A 19,903-nucleotide genomic window follows, 5' to 3' on the forward strand; every position below is an offset into this window, starting at 1 on the left:
TGTTAATTTGGCTCAATCCTACGTACAAAAGTGACCATAACGTTTCCACCTCTTTTTTTATTTGATTTTATAACTGTTGTGATTTGATTGATGGTGCATCTAGATTTTGCATGTTGGTGGAGTTAATATCTTGTGGGATATTCCTAGCTCTCTTTTAATCCTTAAGCAATTGTTTGGGGTAACCACGTGACTGGAGCTTGGCTTTAATTCATTGGGCATGGCTGTCATACTCTTTGTGACTCCAACCATTCCTGCAGTATCAAAGGTATTGCCCAAATGGGAGATTATCCTGCAGATGTCGGGGAGGGATAAATGGTATGGTAGAGCAATGCGTTACAGACCAGCAATATTTGGTACAATGTCGCGTGCAATGCTCCATTCTCTACTCTTATCAGACGATCTAAGAATGTAATGGTGCTCCTACTCACATGCTTTGTAAATTTCATGTATCTATTCTGTGAGTTTAACCAGGTATGTAATTCAGTTTCGGTTCTGTGTCATTTTTACGATTTATGTAGTTCGCCTAACCAAAAGACCTCACCTCTGTCCCCACACCCCACCCTCTCTTGCCCCATTTGCAAAAATAATAATTGGTTTTACTACCCGAACACTGCTCCCTCAGCCTCCACTCCTTCCCCTCCCAAGACTCCCCCGAACCATAAGACACACAAAAACCATAAGACACACAAAAACACATAGACACACGTACACCTAGCGCACACATAAACACACACACACACACACACACATATGAACTTACCCGTTCTCAGTCATGGCCGCTTCTGGGTCCTAGCGTGCCTGTCGGCCCCTGCGCGCACCTATGTGCATTGCAGGGGCTGACTGTTTGATTTATGAAGACCACTTTGTGCGGTCACAGAGCAATCTTTCTAAATCATTTTTTTATTTCGAGTTCTTAAAAAGGTCTTTTGACCTAGAACAGAGGCTTCTTCACATTGAAAGATGACTCAAAACGTCATTGATGTACCATACCCACATACAAATGTGGTCTTGACATGGATTGTTGGAGTCTATGTGCTTTTTCAAAATCGGTCACATATAGATTTGCAAGACTGGGAGCAAAAGTCACACCCATTACAGTCCCCCATACCTGTTCTTAAAATTAATCCTCGAATACATAACGTTTTTTGTCATTGCTAACTCAGCAAGCTGTACAATGAACTTGTTAGGAATTTCCTGGTTAGTTAACTGCTCATCTAGAACTTTCTGAATCACTAAAAGGGTCTCCATCTGTGGTATTTTTTGGCCTCATTACGACCTTGGCGCTAATGGTTTAACGGCGCCGTAAAGAGCGTCGGCGCCGTTAAACCATTAGCGCCTGATTACAAGGTCCCTTAGCGGGCTGGAGGCTTTAACCCCTGCTTTTTGCAGGCATTAAAATCCAACCCGCTAAGGGACCTTGTAGCTAATTACGGCAACCGTAATTTACGGTGCCGTAATTAGCGCCTTCCCCATCCCCATTATGCCCTCTGGGGCATAATGGGAATGCGGAAGGGCAAATGGTGCATGGGGAATTACCGCCCCCGCCAACCTTGTAATGGGGGCGGTAATTCCACCATCCACCATGCCGGAGATCGGCATGGACCATGGTGCTAATAGCACCATGGTCCAGCGCCAGGGTCGTAATGAGGCCCGACTCTATGTCCAACCTGACCAATATTTGCAATGATTCATCAAATGGTCTATCTTTCAAAAGATTGAGCTTTGCAGTGGAGTCTTTAACATGCAATTTCATTTTTGGTATCTTCCCCTTAAGAAAGACGTCCACAAATTGTGAAAGTGGCTCCAAAATGGACCCAATAGCTGATACAATCGGACGACCCGATGGTGGATCAATGGCTTTGTGTATCCTTGGTAGTGCATAGAAAGACATAATTCTAGGGTATTTCAGTGAGAGAAATTCGGCTTCCTTGTTGCTAATGTACCCTTCAGGACATCTTCAAAAAGGTTGTTGATAAGACCTCAAACCACCTGTGTGGGGTCACATGGTAAGGTATTATAACTCAAACTATTGTTGAGCAAAGTCTGGACCATTTCCTGATATGCAACTGTAGCCATTACCACAAACGCCCCACCATTATCCACTGGTGTGATGGTAATGGCAGCGTTATTTGACAAGCTGCATATCTTCGCAGTCTGCCCTTTTACTGTTATGAAAAGGGACTTGCAATTAAAGGTGCACATTTATCAACCTCTAAAGTTGAAATTCCCAGTTAACCCTGCAGGATTTTGAACTTGTAACCTACAGCTGTAACAAAAATCTCACCAATGAATACTTAACTTGCTAGACGTAGGCAAAAGCTGGGGTGCCAACCACTCAGATCACTCTATTGTATGGGGCAGAGGAACTGTGACAAACAATGAAGAAAACTGTGGCTGCCCAACCTCTCCTGGTGTCAGTGATGAGATGAATTGGTGAACAGTGCAGATATTGGCAGAGAGGGGAGGAGAAGAGTGCACCCAAAACATTGTATACACTGTAAGCTGCCGTGTTCACATCACACAGCATACTTACACATCGGAAGGCAAAGTTTCCCCATGGTTTATGTGTCTATTAATAACGATGTACCCCGAAAGAGGAAAATTGATGCCATACATTTACTAGGAGCATAAATATACAGAGAGCTCTTTCCCCAGGCCCAAGGATCAGAAGACACCATATTCCTTAGACTATGACTTCATAAAGAATAGGACGGCTGGTGCAAGAGTTGTCCAGCAAGTATGGGTTGTAATGTCCAATCGGTCACCAGGGTATGCTCAGAGGCTTTAGCGCCAGCACTGTATAGCTTTTAGTTTGGGCTGTTAGGTAGCAGAGTCACCTATGAGCCGAAGCTATTGCATTAGAGAAGGGACACAAAGCTTGAAGGTGCTGTTTGGTTATTTGTCCACCCATTGTCTGCCCATGGCAATGTAAATCCCTCTGGCCATTCCCACCCAGTTCCTGCCCCTCGCTGCCAAAAACACCTCCTCCTGGGAACTCTTTCAGCTGCCTTTAATCAAGCCTTAACATCAAACGTTGCACCGGAATTGCCTGCAGACTTCTGAGAGTTAATGACTTAATTGGAACTATAAACAGCTACTGGTGTAATAAAAATGTGCAAACCAGGTCTGCCTTCACCTACTTAATTTATGAGCACTATGCCTGTTCTTCACTGAAGCCCTGTTAAAAACAAGCATTGACAAAGCAGACAGTTTTGTCTTGTGTATAAGTATTAGGCATTTGGCAGGCAGAGCAATTGGATGCCCAGGTACTCTCATCATTTTGCACCTGGTACCAGTAATGGGCTGTTAATGCCAGTACAGCAGTGCCTGGCAAGTGCCTTTCCCATGGCTATACAACAGCCCAAACTGTTGGCCAGTGCTTGTTTGTTACTAAAATGAAGGTGGTGTGACAGGTGGGGCACCCACTGGTTCATCCTGAGGCACTCTCCACTCCTACTGAGACCCTCAGAATTTGTTTTTAATTAATTTATTTATAGTGTTAGTCAACATTGTGACTTTTCACAAACAGCAAATCAACATAGAGTTATTTTGTTAAGAATATACATTACTACATTTACGTCTAAAAGGAAAAAGAAAAAAGGATAAAAAGAAAAAGGATAAAAGGAAAGCCATTTGAAAACAGATAAAGAAAAAAGGAATAGGCATTAACCCAACTAATCCTCGCAGCATATTTAACATTTTAGAGTTTTGCAATGTTATAAAACTCATAGTAGACAGCAATTTACCCGGGAGGATAGCAACACAGGTTTGATCCCCGGGTCCGTGCTTAGAAACATCTGGGTATTAAGCGCGTTATAAATACGCAACTAAGACATATTCCTGTAATAGCGCCTCGATACCCCCAGGATGTGTGAGTGCTTTAAAAATGCAAAAGAATAAATACATTTCAGTACTTCAAATGTTAGAAAGATTTCATGGAATGAGGAGGCTCTTTCCCAGTCGTCCACAGTATTCAACCAGGAAGGATGTTCCACATAACGTTATAAGTGTGACAGTCCCAATTTTTCGAACGGCCGAGCATAAGATCAATATATGTTGTAGGGACTGAATTATAGAGTCATCACACAGTGAACAATCCAAACCCATAAGGAACTCCCTAGTCCGTGCTCCTAGGATTTCCCCAGTAGGTATCATATTCATGAGAAACCGTTGACATTCTGTTCTCCATTTTGAATTGGGGAACTGCTTCAAATAATTTAGCTATACTCCCCTGGGTTTATCCAGTTTGAAGAAACAGTTGTGTAACTTAAAAATGTGCAAACCAGGTCTGCCTTCACCTACTTAATTTATGAGCACTATGCCTGTTCTTCACTGAAGCCCTGTTAAAAACAAGCATTGACAAAGCAGACAGTTTTGTCTTGTGTATAAGTATTAGGCATTTGGCAGGCAGAGCAATTGGATGCCCAGGTACTCTCATCATTTTGCACCTGGTACCAGTAATGGGCTGTTAATGCCAGTACAGCAGTGCCTGGCAAGTGCCTTTCCCATGGCTATACAACAGCCCAAACTGTTGGCCAGTGCTTGTTTGTTACTAAAATGAAGGTGGTGTGACAGGTGGGGCACCCACTGGTTCATCCTGAGGCACTCTCCACTCCTACTGAGACCCTCAGAATTTGTTTTTAATTAATTTATTTATAGTGTTAGTCAACATTGTGACTTTTCACAAACAGCAAATCAACATAGAGTTATTTTGTTAAGAATATACATTACTACATTTACGTCTAAAAGGAAAAAGAAAAAAGGATAAAAAGAAAAAGGATAAAAGGAAAGCCATTTGAAAACAGATAAAGAAAAAAGGAATAGGCATTAACCCAACTAATCCTCGCAGCATATTTAACATTTTAGAGTTTTGCAATGTTATAAAACTCATAGTAGACAGCAATTTACCCGGGAGGATAGCAACACAGGTTTGATCCCCGGGTCCGTGCTTAGAAACATCTGGGTATTAAGCGCGTTATAAATACGCAACTAAGACATATTCCTGTAATAGCGCCTCGATACCCCCAGGATGTGTGAGTGCTTTAAAAATGCAAAAGAATAAATACATTTCAGTACTTCAAATGTTAGAAAGATTTCATGGAATGAGGAGGCTCTTTCCCAGTCGTCCACAGTATTCAACCAGGAAGGATGTTCCACATAACGTTATAAGTGTGACAGTCCCAATTTTTCGAACGGCCGAGCATAAGATCAATATATGTTGTAGGGACTGAATTATAGAGTCATCACACAGTGAACAATCCAAACCCATAAGGAACTCCCTAGTCCGTGCTCCTAGGATTTCCCCAGTAGGTATCATATTCATGAGAAACCGTTGACATTCTGTTCTCCATTTTGAATTGGGGAACTGCTTCAAATAATTTAGCTATACTCCCCTGGGTTTATCCAGTTTGAAGAAACAGTTGTGTAACTTATAGTTTTGCATTTTATCTGATTTGAATTTTCGAGTTAGTATGCAAATGGGATATTATAGATAACTAGTGCGGGGGAAGACTCCACTGATTTTACTCGATCCACAAGCTCCCTCTGTTGATAGTATCAAAGACTTTCGATACATCTATCAGAGCTCCATGCAATGGTAGACTGTCCCTCGTCCGCGCCCTTTCTCGAAGAGTGTTTATAATCAGCCCATCCAAAGAGGTCAACATCCCCTTTCTGAAGCCAATTTGGGAATTATTAGTGCTGTCCTCCAACTCGGGGGACAGATTTGGGAGCTTATCACAACTTTAAGCAGAGCAAGGAGGACTGCAGCCCAGAGATCAATGTACGATTTTAGAATTAAATTTGTCACCCCATTGGGTCCTGCTGTCCCAGATGTGGAGGCCTTCTATACCAGCTGGGTTAAGTCTTCCTTTGTTAGGTTTAGCTTCCAGGGAGTTGGAAAATTCCACTGCCTAACCTCACTAACTTGCTTCCTGTATATCTCTTTATAATGCGATGTACACACAATCTCGGACACCAAATTAGTTGGGGAGAGCACTTGAAGACCTTAGCTCTCATTAACTATGGCCCAACAATTGCGTGTGTTCTCGGTTATTAGCATTTCAAGTATAAGTTCACCTCGTCTTTGGGCTTTTAACAGGCGGGTTGATCGTGCCCAGTTTTTATAGACTGAGCTAAGCCTCCTTTTTTCCTGCTGCATTTCAGGTATAGAGGGACAAGTATGTTTCAAGGCACAAATGTTTTTCTTTAGTTCACATTTTTGCGGGCAAGTTTCTTGATCAAAACCTTGTTTATGAGCAGTATAAGACATACTCCCCATGTGTAACGGTTTTTCTAGGTCCCATATACAATATTGGAAATTTAGTGGAGTGCACGCTCGATCAAGAGCATACCAGACAGTGAATTAACCGATTCACCCAATTTCCTTTTTAGATTTTGACCACCAGCTCTGAACATAGACAACTGTTCCCCCCACAGTTAAGCAACAATTTGTTATTCTGGTTTATCTTGGTGCTTGAGATGGCCATGGATAACTTTGCAGTTACCATACAGTGATCACTATTGTTGTTATTCTTTATTGACATCGGCTTTCAACTTGCAAACAAATCTCATGAGAAAAACAGGTAGTCAATGATTGAGCTAGACTGACCGTTTTTCCACGTTGTCGCCGGAGGTGGAATCTCCCTTTATGTCACCTTTTGTCATGAGGAGATCACACTCTTGTATAAACTCTAGCCACCTGACCCTGTTCTCCCTGGACGTAGAGCTGCTGGTCATACCATTATTTGAAGAGATACAATGTTAGTTTAAATCACCACCCAAGACCCCCTGCCCCCGATATTTCAAACAGTACCTCAGAAAAGCATTCCAAGAAAGACTCCAAGCTGGAACTCACATGATTCCAACACAAGCTTAATATTGCCCAATACATCAGACCCCCCCCTCCCCCCATTTCAAGGTATAGCCTAGCTGCTAAGATGCCTTGGTGGCTTTTAGAGACCAATTCAAGCCTCGTGTTCTACCATGGAGAAGCCATCTACTTTGAGACCAGATGTTAGCCACGTCTGCTGAAGTAGAATCAAATCCTGATTGGCCAGCAGATCTAATTTCAGTGATGTCATTTGTAAAGCTTCTATAACCTCTAGAGTTCCAGCTTAGAATATTAAAGTCATGGGCAGCTAGAGAGAAATATTGCTATCTCCCAATTTCTGGTCTACAATTTAGTCTTGGGATTCTGAGGGGCAGACTTATGATTTACTTGCCCCTGACCCACAGTTTTACATTCTTTAACAGATGTTTCTGTTGAAGACTTCCATAATGACTCTCTTTTGCTCTTCTACACTAAGTTCTGATGATCTGTTGTGTCCACACTCCGGAACCTGGGCTTTTTGGTCTGAATTACATAGCCCAGATTCAGAAATTGCTCACACGCTTCAACAAGAGTGTTTACCCCAAGTCTAGATTTTAGACCAACTTCTACTATGTCGGTGGATTCTTCATCAGGAAAATGAATATAGTCTATATCGTATGTTGACAATAAAAACAAATCTGGGATTTTTTTGGTAATCTGCAACATTGTATCTCTGTTCAGTGGTCAGCGATTAGAAGCAGAGGGCAGTTGCTCTATCCACAGTCTGGTAGCTGGGAATAACTTGGAGCTTTTCCAGTTATTTTCTCTGCAAAGCCCTCTTCTATTAGTATTGATACTTGAGCCGAGAGAACTCGGCACAATGATTGAGCTGGCACTGCTAAAGACAATGGGCCTCATTCTGAGTCAGGCGGTCCGGTAGAAAAGTGCTGGTATCTGTGGATACTGGCACTTTACTGGACCGCCCGACTACGGGTTAAATTCTAAATGCTGTAGGTAAGCCAGGCGCCCTACTGGCCAAAAAAGCTGGCACTCGTAATCCGGCATCAATGCCGCCAGACTGGGTGCATGTAAAGGTAAGTACCAGATGCTGGTATCCTGGCGGCCCTACCGCCAGGTTACCGACATACTCGGAATGAGGTCCAATGTCACTTGTTTAGATTCATTGCTTACTGCCACAATCTTAGGTTCAGCTCCAGAGAGAACCTGCGTCTACATTTGCATGGATGAGGTTTTAGTATTACCAGTGCTCCAGATAGGATTTGGAAGTGAGAGTATTTTAGTACCTATTTTTTAAAGTTGGGAGTAAAATTATTTTTTAGAGAGTAAAAATGTAAGGAGAATTCCAGTGAGAGTATTTTATAAGCAAGTAAATAGTTGTTTTAACTGGAAAACGGAAATGTTTTTGTAATAAGTATTTCTTTTCACCCAGTTAATCATACACATTAAAAGATACATGTTTATTTCTTCTGATCATGCAATTATAATAGTATCTTATTCCTGTGGTACTACGTGCACTACTGGTCCAAACATATCCATAGAGCTGTGTGGGTGTAAGCGGGGGCAGAAGTTTCTACATTTCTCTTTCCTAGTTTTTGTTGTGGGTATTTTTACTCCCTATTTAAATTTATGGGGGTTTAGCCAATTTTTAGGGAGTAAAAGTGGCTGTTACACCCCTTATCTGTCGGGCTGAGCATTACTATGCCATACTGCCGGATTTTGGTAATTCTTCCCACAATAAAAGATTTGTTCCAATTTTCTTTGGGAACACATCATAGCCCAGTGTTTGGCCACCTCGCCATGTTGCAGTTGATCAGAGATGGAAATAATATCCACATTAGGATTTGTTTTATTCATTTCATTAGAGTTATGGCTTGACCTAGCTGGCCTCGCAGCCTCTGTAAAATCTCTTTGCTGGGCAGAGTCTTTCACTCTTGGATCCATTATTTCCTGCTTTGCTGGATTCAAAGATGTGTTAATTTCGCTCTCCTTTAGCTGTTGCTCATGAAGACTTGCCCGGCCATTCCCAGTACTGCTCCTGTTTTGTACATTGGTCTCGGAAGTCTGTGCTTGCATGGAGCGTTCATACTTAGTTTGCACAATAATGGTGGCCATTAAGAGCCTGGTCTAGTAGAAAACACTGTTGGCTTCTGAATGGAGTCCTCTGCTACTGAGACGTCAAATATAATGTTGTGTGTTCCTGGGCCGAGTATTTATTAATTTGACACTTAACAAGGTCTGTGGGGACCCAATTGTCTGTGGTCTTATTTTAGGGATTGCTCCCTCATATGGTACCAAGCCTGGCAAGCCTGAGCACTGGGCTAGTGATGGAATCTCCTCCTGCACTCCAACCAATAGTGGTATATTTGGGCTTGCAGATGGTAGCGGATTCAAGAATTCTTCCATAATTACATTTTGGCGAGCCTTGGACAGGAGTATGGAGGACCTCTATACTTTTATGGCGTTTTGAAGAAGGCGCTCAAGCCAAGCGAGGAAGGGCATCTCCTATGTTCTCTTCCATTGCCCTAATCAGGGTAAGGCCCCCAGACTTAGTCATCTTATTGTCAATCTCCCCGCTTATTCTTTGAGCATAAACAGAGTGATTTTAATCTCACTTAGTTGAAGGGTATTGGCCTCAATATTAACCTTGATATCCTCGTATAAGCTTACAAAATAGCTTAAGACACGCTTTAATGCCGAAATTTAAGGGCAGTCAATTTAACCTGGTCGTCCATATCTCGTAGTGTTTCATGAATACCCTGCTGTGGGTCCTGGTCCATCCCCAAAGATGGAATAGAGGTAAGTCAGATGTGCTCAGTTAATATAGAAGCAAGTCCTTCTGCATATTTAGTCATATTGACTACTATTGGAGATGTTAAAACCTGAGCCACAGTGGCTTCTATTCCTCCCTCCGCTTGTTGTGACACAGCTTCTAAAATACTTCCATCAGTCATGTGTAAGTCTATTTTGAGGAATAGGTGGAGCCACGTCAAGACTGGGACCCGGCGTCTGGAAGAAGTCAATCATAATCCTTTGTTGGCTTACCGATGTAATACAGAGGGGAGTGCATTGCCATTCAACAGGTATACCACTGTATACCACAATAACACTTCAGAGTGTTTATCTTCTAATCCTGTAAAATACCATTTACAAAGGACTTGTGTGCCCTCTCAGCGCGCAGTTGCCCGAAATGCTGAAACAGTGCATAATGGCGGTAGCAGCAGTGTTTCAGCAGTCTTACACCAAGTGAATCGTCTCAAAGGCAAAATGCCCGCAGTCACCGATCCAAGGAGGTACTTATTGTATCTCATTCAGATTTCCCCTCACGTCAGGGCAACTCAGGCCAACCCACAAATAACCACAGGAAAAAAAACAATATGCTCCTGCCATATACGCCCGTTACCAGCGGCGGGAAAGCTCGAAACGCCTCTGACACAGCCTCTGATACTGACAGCTGAGACAAACCGCCTATCCATGGTAATCAGAGCAAAAGCTGTAAAAAAAGAAAAATTAAAGAAGGCTCACCACCAACTGTCCACTACGCCGAGGCTTGCCACCAGCTCTGCCTGGCTCCAGCCCCCAAAGCGCCCCTAACCAGTCCCAGCTAAGACTCAGGCTCAGTCTCGGGCTTAGGCTCAGGCTCTTGGGACACGGGCTGCTCGCTCTCCTCTGTCTCTGTCAATACCTGTCTCACCACAACAATGGGAAAAGCCTTAGAGGAATGGTGCTCGGAGCGTTGCTCAACGCACAACACAACACCACACAATGCAACAACTGTGTCAAACCACACCTACTCTCTCAGAATCATGCACACATCACATTCACCCGACCTTCCCTTAGCTGTCCTTCATCTGCAGTGACCAACATTCTGCATTCATGCATGGAGGACATTTGAGATAAACACAATATCATAAACATGCACTCGTCCCACTCAAACCAGATATTACACAGCTCTATCTGTTTCACAGCATGCACAAAGCACACAGCCAAGCTCACAGGCAGACAGACATTCAGCAGATAGTCAATGAGAAACCAGAAAGAAACAGATTCAAGCAGTGAACTCAAATGGGGATGGCAAACTAGTGAACCCATGGACCTGGGTCCTTTAACACATTTCCATGTAATAATGTCCCCTCAAAAATAACGCCATGCAAAAGAATGGCCGAAAAATTGCCGTTTTCTGCAGGGACATTATTAGATGGAACATGTGGGGGACACCCCTGCAACCCCCAAACCCTTTGTTCTTTTTTCAAGGGGAGCGGAGGACACCCCCGCAACCCCAGCTCCCCCTGTCCCTGTATATATGGTCACCTACCTAATATCGCCATGACCTTTTCCCGGCGACATTATATACGGTGACCATATATATAGAGATATTATTACATGATACCTTTAAGACGAGGTAGCAATATTTAGAGATGGATGGGGGAACTTACTCATACATCAATAATCAAACTGACTCAGGAAGTTGGCAAAACGTAGTACTGTTTTATTTGCAATTGTCTAAAACAGGGAGTTACAACTGTCATGAACAGATGTCACAAAGCATGATCTCAGTGAATTTCATAAAAAAACACAACTTTTATAGTCAAAATTCATCATCAGTGACATCACACTACGTGGCAAACTACATAAACCTACTTGGGGATGTGATAGGCTTACAGGGAACATCTAGGTATACGTTCCATACTGACGGGGGTTGTGATTGGGTCTCTAACATAAGGTGGACAACTAAGCCCTCATCTAGTGCAAGTCATCTTCATTGTCACAAAATATGCAATGATCCATTGGTTACACAAAATATAGGGCTCTCTGTTACATGACCCTCTATAATTGGTTAGCACACTTGTATCCTTCTGAAATATTCCACACGCTAGCAGCATGCATGCTGGTACCCCAGGTGCCTGTGGGCTGGTCTTGACCATAGCTTCCCACCCAATTAGCCTGACATCTATCATCACTCTTGCAGTCTGTCATTCAATTAAGGCTTTGAACTTGGCCTTGCAGAAGCTCTCTGTGTCTGAAAATAAAAGGGAGTGTAGCATGGTCTTCTGGTTTCTGTGTAGCTCGACCCATAATCTGTTTCAATCTGACCACGTGACTGGAGACCACGTTTTCGAGCTGTTTGCTGCATAAAATAGTATTAAATGAAGAACTCTTGACGCCTTCAGTGTTTTTTCATTCCTCCTTAAACAGAAGTTTGTTTCTTTCTCACGTTTCTGTAGCTACTTGACAGACAACTAGGCTCACGGTGTCCTTGACTCTTGGTGCTCCCTTGAAAATAATCATTGATTTTATTTATGATTGGAAGTCACCTTGTTGTACTAACATCACTTTAAGTTGACAATGAGCTTTATCAAGTTTTGACATTTGCCAACAGATTTATTTGTATGTTTTTTAATACAGTTTTTTATTCATTATTGTCATATGTTGTCATATGTTGTTGTTTTTCCTTTTTCTTTAAAAAAAATAAGGACCCTTGATGTCCTTGCTTTTAGCATGTACTAGATAAATAAAATTGAATATATTTTTTGAAATACCAGGCTTTTGAGCATATCTTGTGATATATGTTTTCACACAAGATTTGTACCTATAGTTGCCTCTTGTTAGTCTAAATCTCCAACCGATTTGCTGACATCAATTGGTAGCTTGTTTTTGGGACTCTCTCTCTTTCCCATGAATTAATGGCCACATCCCACAAGCCCTTAACAAAAAAGTGGTCCTTTTGCTCATATAACATTACTCCCCATATTTTCATACCATGTACATGACTCCTTCTGCTCCCTCTGAAATACAGGCATGACGATGGCCTGCTGGAAGTTGTTGGTGTCTACGGATCATTCCACTGTGCGCAGATTCAAGTGAAACTTGCAAACCCGGTTCGGCTGGGCCAGGCACATACAGTAAGGGTAAGTGGCCATAGGGAGGCCAGGCCAGGCAGCTTCAGTCCTGCATGCTCGCACCTGCTTTTTTAGATTGAGTATGAGTTGATGAAAGATTCTGCAGTACTCTACCTTGTTGGGTATACCATGTCAGCACATACATGTTCTGAGGCCCACACACTAACTTTGGTTACAGGAATGCCTGCACTGTAGCTCTTTATGTCCCTGTCATAAATTAGCTTTTGATGATTTCTCCCCATGTTCCACTACTTATCCACCAAGTATGTGAAGGTGGATGACTCAAAGGTGGAGAAAAGGTGTCCAAGGTTATCATCACTGTACTGAACCTAAGAAAGCGGATCCACCTGTAGCAGGTATTCCTCGTATCCTGATGCGTGCAGACATCCAATAAGGCTGGGTCAGAATAAGTCACGTGGATGCCTGATATGTAACCGACTAGCCATTTTCCTCCAGTTATGATGACTACAAGCAGCATAGATTTTCTTCTCACGCACCAAAATGATTAGGACTGCACACAACACTGCCATTGCATAGTTATCTTATGTTATATTCTAATTGTGTTATATAGCAAAGCAAATGCCCTAGTTTGCATGCATGAGCCTGATATATCATCACCACTGTAGGGGCCAAGATTATGCTAGCAATGGGCAGGTTTTAAGGCATTTGCCTAATACCAATGATCTTCCATGGGACGCAATGCCAGTATCAATTATATGCTGAATGCACAAAGATTTACAATCAGTGCGCTGATGACCCTGCATCCAATGCAGAAATATGAATGTTGGAGAAATATGCGGCCTGAGATTCATACAAAGCACCAATTGGCCTGCAGGACCTGAAATCGATTAGATAGATGAGATGGAAGTCTCGGGTAAATGCTGCTGGAATAGACAATGCAAGGCTTGAATAATGGCAGAACTGGCAGGACTGTGTTGGGGAAGGAAAAGCAGTGTTTGTTTGTTTGTTTATATATTTATTTATTTATTTATTTGTTAAGCGCACCGAACCCATAGGTTCTGGCCGCATTATAGGACTTACAAAAGGTTACATGTGCATAGATATAAGTTTACGAGGAAAAAGGTACTTTTCATGGAAGCTGCAGTGTGATGAGGGTTGAGGGGTCTGTATTGGTGAGAGTGCCAATATTTCTCTCCCTGGGGTACTGGTTCAGGCCATAGGTGAAGGCCACACCTCCATAGATACGGTTTCTGCAGCGACAATAGTGATCAGGACCTCTCTCTTGAATCCATTCATCTCGAGTCCATTCTTCGCCCTTTGGGTATCGAGGTCTTCCAACCTGCGTATAAAATGGCCCAACCAGCATGTAAAATGGCCCCTAGAGGTCAGGGAGGCTTATCTAATAGTGTATAGGGGCTGCATATTGTTGCCATAATTGTGACATTTCTACATGCATTTTTTGAGCATAGAAATAGAGGGAACTTCACTAATTCTGAGCTGGTAAGGAAGGGTGATAAGGGCAGTATGCATACAAATGTCGCAATTGAACATTCAAATTGCTTTCGCCAGATTTCTCTTGGTGATAAAATAGTGTACTATTGTACTAAGGTTGAGAAAAAAATGAACAGTAGAACAATGTACTGCAAAATAGCAGTGCATGAAAACGTGTAGAACCTGAAATGTCATGTCAAGCGTGACAATGTGCGCTATCAAGCGCAGGAAAGAAATACTTACTGAAGGTCCAGGGGAGTAGATGCCACAGCAACAGTTAGGAAAGGCCGATCTAAATCTGGGGCGGCCGCTTGGGGGAAGTAGAGGTGGCTCGTTCCCAATCTGTCACAAATGATCCAGTCTATCGTGGGGATCTGCTAGTCAACGGTGTTCAAAGCCACCGACAGATCCAATTATATCGAGACACCAGCACCCTTGGTGTCTGCCACTCACCTTATGCCATCCACGGTGAGCATTCCTCGTGGAACAGAAACCTGCCTGCGTGGAATGTAGCTGTTTCTCTGATCCTTGTATTTTGGATTATTGCTTAAAGTATTTAAAAAATTATAAATAATGCCATAATAACCTGACCGCGCAAGTATGGTTGTGGGGTTGGGGCATTGATTAAAACATGTCATTGGCTCAGACTAAAAACGAGATCAACCATGTGTCCCTTTGGAACGTGTGGATCCACTATTCTTTCAGAAATTGCGATCCATTTTCAAAATAAAGGTGATCTGCTCAGGCCAAATTTTAAAATACCAAAACTGTTAAAGAGGTGAGCCGGTTGAGAGTTGAGCATCTAAATCATTGAATTTAGAGATAGGGTGTGTGTGAGGGAGGACGGTCCCATAGAAGTAGGTGAAATGGAGCCTCTTTCGTGTGTTGCTCCAGCCTATCAATTTCCGCTCGAGGCCGTGGAGATCATCACGCCCTCCTTGCTGCATTTCTTCATGAAACTCTTACGGCATCATCCATGCTCCAGGATTTCGTAGAAAATAGCAAATCAATCCTGTGAGAATTAGTGAACTCATGAAAGACTAACCTAGGCTTAAGGGTTGAGGATGAGTTCAACGAAACTCTAGCGTTATCCCTTTACTTCAAGAAACCGAAATCCTCACTCACCTGCCCTCCCCGATGTCCACACTCAATGCATCTGCGAATATACATTGAGCTACGCCGGCTGTTCTAGACTTCCTAAGAGGGGTCACTTTCTAAAATGTGTTTGAAAAAATTAAGTAAAGGAATGGCGCATCAGTTTTTTGCTTTTACATCAAACCTCTGGTGAATCCCTTCCTTGCTGGCTCTCACCGAAGTGAGAGGTGTATGAAAGCACCATACTCTCTGCTCCCACTGGATCTAGAGGCTGGAGCAGGAGCTTGTTTCCAAGATGAGAGCCATTGAGTTTGCATGGGCAGGCATGCAGGTGGTAAAGAGTCTGTGCATAGCGGTTGCACAGCTGCGACCCCTTGCTGCTGCTTGCAAAATCCACACCAGCATTCTGGCAAATGACCCATGAGTGTATGCAAAACCACTAAATGATTCTCTTTGAACTCCTTCAGTCAATTTTTCAACATGCCTGGTTCTGCTGTATTGAAGCCGATGTTAAGCAAGAATGATTGAGCTGTGGCCCTCTGATCATTTCAGAAAGCCAGCAGGTGCACTGAACTTTGACTAATTCTGTGCTATTGTTGTTGGCAGCTGATCCTGAAGAGCTCGAAGATGCCGATGCAGGTGGATGGAGAACCCTGGGCGCAGGGCCCTTGCACTGTCACCATCACCCACAAGACACATGCACCCATGCTGTCTCACTCTGGGGAGCAGACGGATGATGAGGCTTCCAGCACATCTGAGATGGACAACACCAGGGAGGAAGAAAACACAGATGAAGAAACCTAGGATGTCACGCGTAGGAAATCCTGGACACTGAAAGGAGCCACCGTGTAGGTGGTGCTCCCCCTTTCAAACTCCATCCTTAAACAGGCTACTGCAATTATATGTTGTGTGTCTCGCTTTTTGCAATTATCCTTTTGTTGCTGTGAAGTGTTCTTCTGCTGAACCCCATGCTGGTAGATCATACCTTTAGCTAGCCTTGGACACTGAAGACTGTATATCCCCAGCTTTCTATCCGTCCATACGTTGAGCTGAAAACTCTTTCAGTAGAGGACGCCAATGCGCCATATGATGGACAGTGTATGCGTGTGTCTGTCTTGTATGTAATGTTTTCTGCAGTTTGACATCGGTAGTTGCCATCTACTGAAGCAAACAACAGGTGATAGATGCAACTGCTCCAGCCACCGTCTCTCGCACACTGGACATTCCTCTGGCCAGCATCCCATTCCACTTTTTTTATGCCTACCTCTGTCATCGCAGAAGAGGGCCAACCATATGCAAATTGGACAAGGCCACAACTTAAGAGAGTGGCTCAGCCAAAACTGTTTGGCCACATCTTTAATGTGCAGGCATGTTTCAGCCCTGTTGGACTTCATCAGTACTCATTGGGGGTCATTCCAAGGTGGGCGGTAAGGGATACCAGGCACCGGTAAGGAGATCGGTGCCGGTAATCCCTTACTGCCCTAATACAACGTCCTTTAGCGGGTCCCACCAGGAACGGCAGGTCTGACCAGCCGTTCTGGACGGGACCCGTTAAGGGACCAGGGCGCTAATAACAGGCTCACATTATCACCCTTCCCATTCCCATTGAGCCCTATGGGGGCTCAATGGGAATGGGGAATGCCATTTTCAATGGGGACTTACCGGTCCCGCAAAGGTCGGTCTACACCGGTAACTCCCCATTGAACTATACGGTGCCGGACCCGTTATTGGTGGCAGTCATGGCGCATATTGCGCCATGACTACCACCAACCTCGGAATGAGGGCCATTGTGTCCCACAGTGCAGCATGCACACGAGCCATATCGGGGCATACCTGTCCAAAAAAGGGAGACTCTGGGCCTCATTATAAGTCCAGTGGTAGCCATGCCGGTAAATACCGGCAAAGCTGCCGCCGGAGTCATGAATTTACTGACACCCGGCAATGGGGACTTACCGGGGCATTACAGCCTTGGCGGACCCGGTAAATCCCCATTGCCGGGTGTCGATAATTTTTACTCCCCATTCCCATTTTAGTCACATTGGACTCAATGAGAACGGGGAGGCTGAATGCACCGGCACCATTCATGAATGGTGCCGGTGCATCAATCGAGGTCTGCTCGAGGGTGCCCGTACGCCCGCCAGGTCTGACCTAGCATGCAGTAAGGCCCCTGCGAGCAGAACCGTAGTTTGCCAGTCCGGTAACAACAGTACCGGCAAGCTTACCGGTACCGTTGTTACCAGAGAGGCAACCTTATAATGAGGCCCTCTGTGAGGAATGTAAAAGTAATTGGTGGGAATGCTTGGACCAATGCTTTTTAACCATTTGGAATGGCCATTGCATTCCATTCCATTGTTTTATCTGGTGTTGTGCCAATCAGCCTTGACCCTGCCCACGGAGGGAGAAATCTGGCCTTAACTTACACGTACAACACGTCTTCTCTGCATGGGAAAACATGCAAGGCTTCAGAAGCACTGGTGCACACATTTTCATCCACCACGCTTTGGTACAGCACACGACAATGAAAGCATCTATGCTCACATGCTTTGTACACTAGATTGTTGTAATAAAGTACCTTTATTTAAAATAGAAGGTTGTCACATCAGTGTGTGGTGTACTTTTCCAGTTCTTTAAAAGAGCTCTAAAATGTGGTAATGGCATTTAAAAAATATGTATAATGCCAAACCACTTGTTTTTTTCAGGAAATATTGTTCATCCAAAATGTCCCATAAATGTAAGGAGTGAGACAGTCTTTCCAAAGGATGTGACAATGGAAAAGAAAGAAAAGTAAGAACATGCAGCTGCAAGGATCCTATATTAGAATCCTGGGTTAAGTTACTCAACGTTGCCAAGTAGAACAATGTTCCTCGAGTAAATAAAATACATGTTATGTGAATACATCTATTGGAAAACAAATAAAGTAACGTCCCTGGTGTTCGTTCAAAAGAATCTATGCTTTTTGATGTTTTAATTGTTTTGTCTGATGGTTTCTTGACTGCCCAGAATTGTATGACCAGTAACTGATTGGGATAGGCAATGGTGGTTCTGCACTCCTACTCGTCGCCCTGCTGCTCTGGAGTGGTGTGTCCTGACACCCCTGCTTTCAGTGCATTCTCTTCCCTCGTCTGTCCCTCTTCTCTATGTTCCACAGCTTGCCATCTGACTTTCTTGGCCCCACTCGCCTCTCGTTCTCCTCATACCCATCTGGTCTCTCTCGTTTCCTGGTAAACAGTAATTTGTGCCATTACTGGTAAATAATTCTATAAGCAGAGAACAGATACTGGGGGGGACAGATATAGATAGTTAGGCCTGTCCAGAGAGTTTTCAATGGTTGGTCTCCTGAGTGAGAGATCCAAAGAGTGAATCTAAGGGTAATAACCACTCACTATGTTGGTATATTAAAGTGTTAGGAAACAGTTATTTATTTTCTATTCATGTGAGACATGTGATACATAAATGAGACATGCTAAAGAATTGAAACATACATATAAAAATTAACTGTTCACAGTGACATCATAAAGAATATGCAAAGGATAAACATGATATACTATACAGCAAAAATACGAATAGGTATCAATTATTATTTCATTGACACAAGTAGTGTAAATGCTTATGTGAATGCATAAGTACTTTGTATTGAGTAAAGGAAGAGCAAAGTGCCTGTGAACTCGCTCTAAAGATTTTTTGACACTTGTCACTGAAGTGCAGGTTAACGGTGCAATCAATCACCTACACTGGTTAGTTGGCCGAGTTTCAAAGGCTCCTTAATTAGGTTATGATTTCAATTTGAACAATGAATGTTCTGTAAAGAAATAACTTAAGTTGAACAATAAATGTTCCAGGGTCATAGAGTGAAAGATATCTTTGCCAACGTGGCAGAGACTGACTGAACAGGGTCTGTAAAACCAGGAACAGACTTGATCAGGAGTTCCCAGTTTGCTTCACGTTTCGGCGGTGTTGCAGTAAAACTACGTCGGCCTTCATCAGGGCTCCATGTGGGCGACCCTGCCGGTGCTATGCATCCCAAGTACTCGGTTGTCGGTCACTAAGAGGCTTGGTGCTGGGCAGCATGGATCATCACTCGGGTCCCATAGAGTGGCAAGAACCCGGACAGTTGTTTGATACAAACAAAGTTCTGCTGGATGGATAAGTATTGCCTGTTGTATCGTGTGGTTGCTTGTTCCAGAGACTTTTTCCCAGAGGCCATGATGGAAGCCTGGTATAGCTCCTTGATGTAAACAGAGACTCGTCCACTACTCCACATGCACAGGGTCAGATAGATGATACTCTCCTTGCCCCTCTGGCCCTGTGCGGACCACGGGCAGACCCCTTTCTCCAAACCACTTAACCAAACCCCTGCTTTCAGTGCATTGTCTTCCCTCGTCTGTCCCTCTTCTCTATGTTCCACAGCTTGCCATCTGACTTCCTTGGCCCCACTCGCCTCTCGTTCTCCTTATACCCATCTGGTCTCTCTCGTTCCCTTGTCTGCCCCCACTCCCTCTTCACTTCACTGTACATGCATCTCTCTCCCCAACCCGGGCACTCTGATTGCGACACATAGGTCCTTCTCCTTCTCCCACTTATCTGTTTTCTTGCCTCTCTCTCTGTGTTCCCTGTCCTCGTTCTTCCC

The 19,903-nt window shown here is 43.6% G+C and overlaps 1 protein-coding gene across 2 annotated transcripts in view; it reads left to right on the plus strand.

Moving 5' to 3' along the window:
• The window catches only part of DGKE (diacylglycerol kinase epsilon), a 222,576-nt gene extending 204,354 nt beyond the window's left edge, over positions 1-18,222 (plus strand). For both annotated transcript variants that reach the window (XM_069654942.1, XM_069654941.1), the window contains 2 exons: positions 12,627-12,738; positions 15,883-18,222. In XM_069654942.1, coding sequence (XP_069511043.1) covers positions 12,627-12,738; positions 15,883-16,080 — 310 coding nt within the window. In that variant the 3' untranslated portion in view covers positions 16,081-18,222. The remainder of the gene's footprint in view (positions 1-12,626; positions 12,739-15,882) is intronic.
• The last annotated feature ends 1,681 nt before the right edge of the window (positions 18,223-19,903 follow it).

This window comes from Ambystoma mexicanum, chromosome 3q (assembly GCF_040938575.1).
Source record: "Ambystoma mexicanum isolate Mex_15411 chromosome 3q, UKY_AmexF1_1, whole genome shotgun sequence".
Lineage (NCBI taxonomy): Eukaryota > Metazoa > Chordata > Amphibia > Caudata > Ambystomatidae > Ambystoma > Ambystoma mexicanum.